The sequence below is a fragment of the Sinocyclocheilus anshuiensis genome, unplaced genomic scaffold (genome assembly GCF_001515605.1).
Source record: "Sinocyclocheilus anshuiensis isolate Anshui unplaced genomic scaffold, SAMN03320099.WGS_v1.1 scaffold2094, whole genome shotgun sequence".
Classification (NCBI taxonomy): Eukaryota; Metazoa; Chordata; class Actinopteri; order Cypriniformes; family Cyprinidae; genus Sinocyclocheilus; species Sinocyclocheilus anshuiensis.
In genome coordinates, this window is record NW_015555839.1 from 153640 (window position 1) to 156564 (window position 2925).

The 2925-nt window shown below is 40.6% G+C and overlaps 1 protein-coding gene across 1 annotated transcript in view; it reads left to right on the plus strand.

Moving 5' to 3' along the window:
- LOC107675480 (interferon-inducible GTPase 5-like) overlaps window positions 1-2925 on the plus strand; it is a 10337-nt gene extending 7412 nt beyond the window's left edge. The window contains exons 2-3 of the mRNA XM_016469840.1: window positions 1612-1647; window positions 1735-2925. Of these exons, the coding sequence (XP_016325326.1) occupies window positions 1750-2913 (1164 nt within the window). The 5' untranslated portion in view covers window positions 1612-1647; window positions 1735-1749 and the 3' untranslated portion in view covers window positions 2914-2925. The remainder of the gene's footprint in view (window positions 1-1611; window positions 1648-1734) is intronic.

Genomic DNA, 2925 nt, shown 5'->3' on the forward strand with positions numbered 1-2925 from the left:
TTGCCCCCTCGAGGACATCGCGTGCGTGCTCTTCGCCCAAACAAACAACTCATAGATCGTGTGTGTCATCGGGTGTCAAATAGCGATGACATGGATGCACACATCTTCTAAACGCTTTGCTAGTGCTCGCCATAATGAATGAATAGAGATCGTTCTAACCACAGAAATGCACGCTTCAAACAAAACAGTCAGTGAAGACGAAGAAGAGGATGATGTGTTCTCCCGGTGCCTATTTATACTATAGTCGCGTCATGGCTGTCGCCGGCCAACGTGTTGTTGGTGTTTTTCCAATGTATGCTTCAGACACGGGTCACGACGAGGCGTTCCCCATAGCGACCCCTAGAGGACGCAGATCGAAGTTCCCATGAAAGGGAAACCATGGTTAAACTGTGGTTATACAAATGGTAAACAATATGCCAAAATCCATGGTTACTACACTTTTACAACAATAAAGCCATGTTTAATTTTTGTAAGGGATGACTTGCAGAACAATTTAGTGGATTCACCCGCGTAAATACTTACCTGGCAGGGGAGACACCATGGGGCAGTCGTGGCCTAATGGTTAGAGAGTCGGACTTGTAACCCGAAGGTCCGGTAGGAATTGTTGCGGGGGGGGAGTAAATAACCAGTGCTCTCTTCCACCCTCAATACCACGACTGAGGTGAGACCCTTAAACAAGGCACCGAACCCCCAACTGCTCCCCGGGCACCCCAGCACATGGCTGCCCACTGCTCTGGGTGTGTGTTCACGGTGTGTGTGTGTGTTCACTACTGTGTGTGTGCACTTGGATGGGTTAAATGCAGAGCACAAATTCTGAGTATGGGTAACCATACTTGGCCACACACCACACGTCACTGAACCAGGAAGTAACCGTGCATATAGTCTGTTCGAATTTCAACTGTCAACACCACCATCACACACATATGCACAAGTTCTTAAGAACCCCTTTCTCTCTCTATTACTAGCAAACCCTAATAACCTAAGACACGTGTTAAAGAATGCTAGAGGAATGCTAGCAACATGCTAGTGACATACTAAGACATGCTAGAAACATGTTAGCAACATGCTAAGCCAAGCTAATAATATTATAAAACATGCTAGAACACCCTAGCAGCTCCCTTTCAACCACCCAGGACAACGTAGCAACTGCATAACAGAGGTCAAACTTAAAGTAACTTCAATCCTAAAATCAAGTTTTTTAAACTGCTTCAAACTTTCTGGCTATGCTTTCTAAATCCAACATCAAAGTTTGTTTTGACAACTTTTTTCTTTATTTAGTTACATTTTGAATTTTACAGAACACAGCTTACAGAAATTCACTGCATGTTTCAAAATAGTTTAAGGTACATTGAAAATGCAAAACCTTATAGTATGACCAACTGATATATAACATATATACATATATGTAATATTGTGAAAAACAATTTCACACTTTGCTAATTCATGCAAAATCATGAAATGAATACTAATAATATATTTAAATAATAGTACAATCAATGTAAAATCAATCTACTTTTAACCTCTGGAATTGTCTGTTGACTCTAGCTATGATTGTTGTTCAGCAGAATTGTTTCACATTGGTTTAATATTCAATTTCTGTATTTAAAACAGGTGTTTCATTACTCCTCCTGGAACCAAGAAATTCAGGTAATTTTTTGTCAGTTACATTATTAAATTACATTATTTAAATAAGTATGCTATGTCTCTAATTTTGAGCATTCATTAATGTTTAAGTTTGCCATTTGGAATATGGAAAATCAAGATCCTGCTGTTGTTGATGCAATAAAGGCATCAGGCGAGTCCACTCCGGGAAAGGCTGCAGCAAAAGCACAAATAAAATTTGACCAGTTTGTTAATGTCTCACTTAACATCGCTGTGACTGGAGAGACAGGATCAGGAAAATCCTCCTTTGTGAATGCACTTAGAGGTTTAAAGGATGACGATGTTAAAGCAGCACCTACCGGAGTCATAGAAACTACAAAATTGGCCACCATGTATGAACATCCTGAAATGCCAAATGTGAAGATCTGGGACCTGCCTGGAATAGGAACCCCAAACTTCAAAGCTAAAAAATACCTGAAAGATGTCAAGTTTAACACCTATGATTTCTTCATTATCCTTAACTCAGTGAGGTTCACAGAGAATGACATCATGCTGGCTAAAGAAATAAGAAAACAGAAGAAAAGCTTTTACTTTGTTCGTTCCAAGATTGACAATGATATCTCTGCAGAGAAAAAGAAAAGAGGATTTGATGAGCAGAAAGTTCTTTCCCTAATAAGAGAGTATTGTCAGAAAAACCTGAAAGAACTGGGAGACCCCAGAGTCTTCTTGATATCGTCTTGTGATTTGGAGGAATATGATTTTGAATTACTTCAAAACGTTCTCGAAGATGAACTTCCAGAACACAAGAAGGATGCTCTTCTGCAAGCCTGGCCAGTGTGTTCAGCTGCATCTCTTGAGAAGAAGATCAAGATTTTTAAACGAATGATCTGGGCTGTATCTCTTGTCTCTGGTGGTATAGCAGTCGTCCCTGTACCTGGCCTATCAGCAGCATGTGATGTAGGCATGGTTGTGCTTTTCCTCACAAGGTGCTACTTTGCATTTGGTTTGGATGATAGATCACTGACAAGGCTTTCAGAAAAAGTTAACAAGCCCCACCTGAAAGATCTGGCCAAATCTAAATTTGTTACTGCCATCAGAGAAAAAGCACTGACCAGATTGCAAGCGTCTGCTGCACTCGGTACCATTGCTACTGTTGAATATCTTTTGAGTCTCCTTCCAGGTGTAGGCAGTGCTGCTGCTGCAGTACTATCCTTTGGTACCACTCAGTACCTCTTGAGAGAAGGAGTAAATGATCTGGCAAATACAGCTCAAGTAATCAGAAAAGAAGCTGGGCTTGCTTCTGTTCATTGATTTATGTCCTAT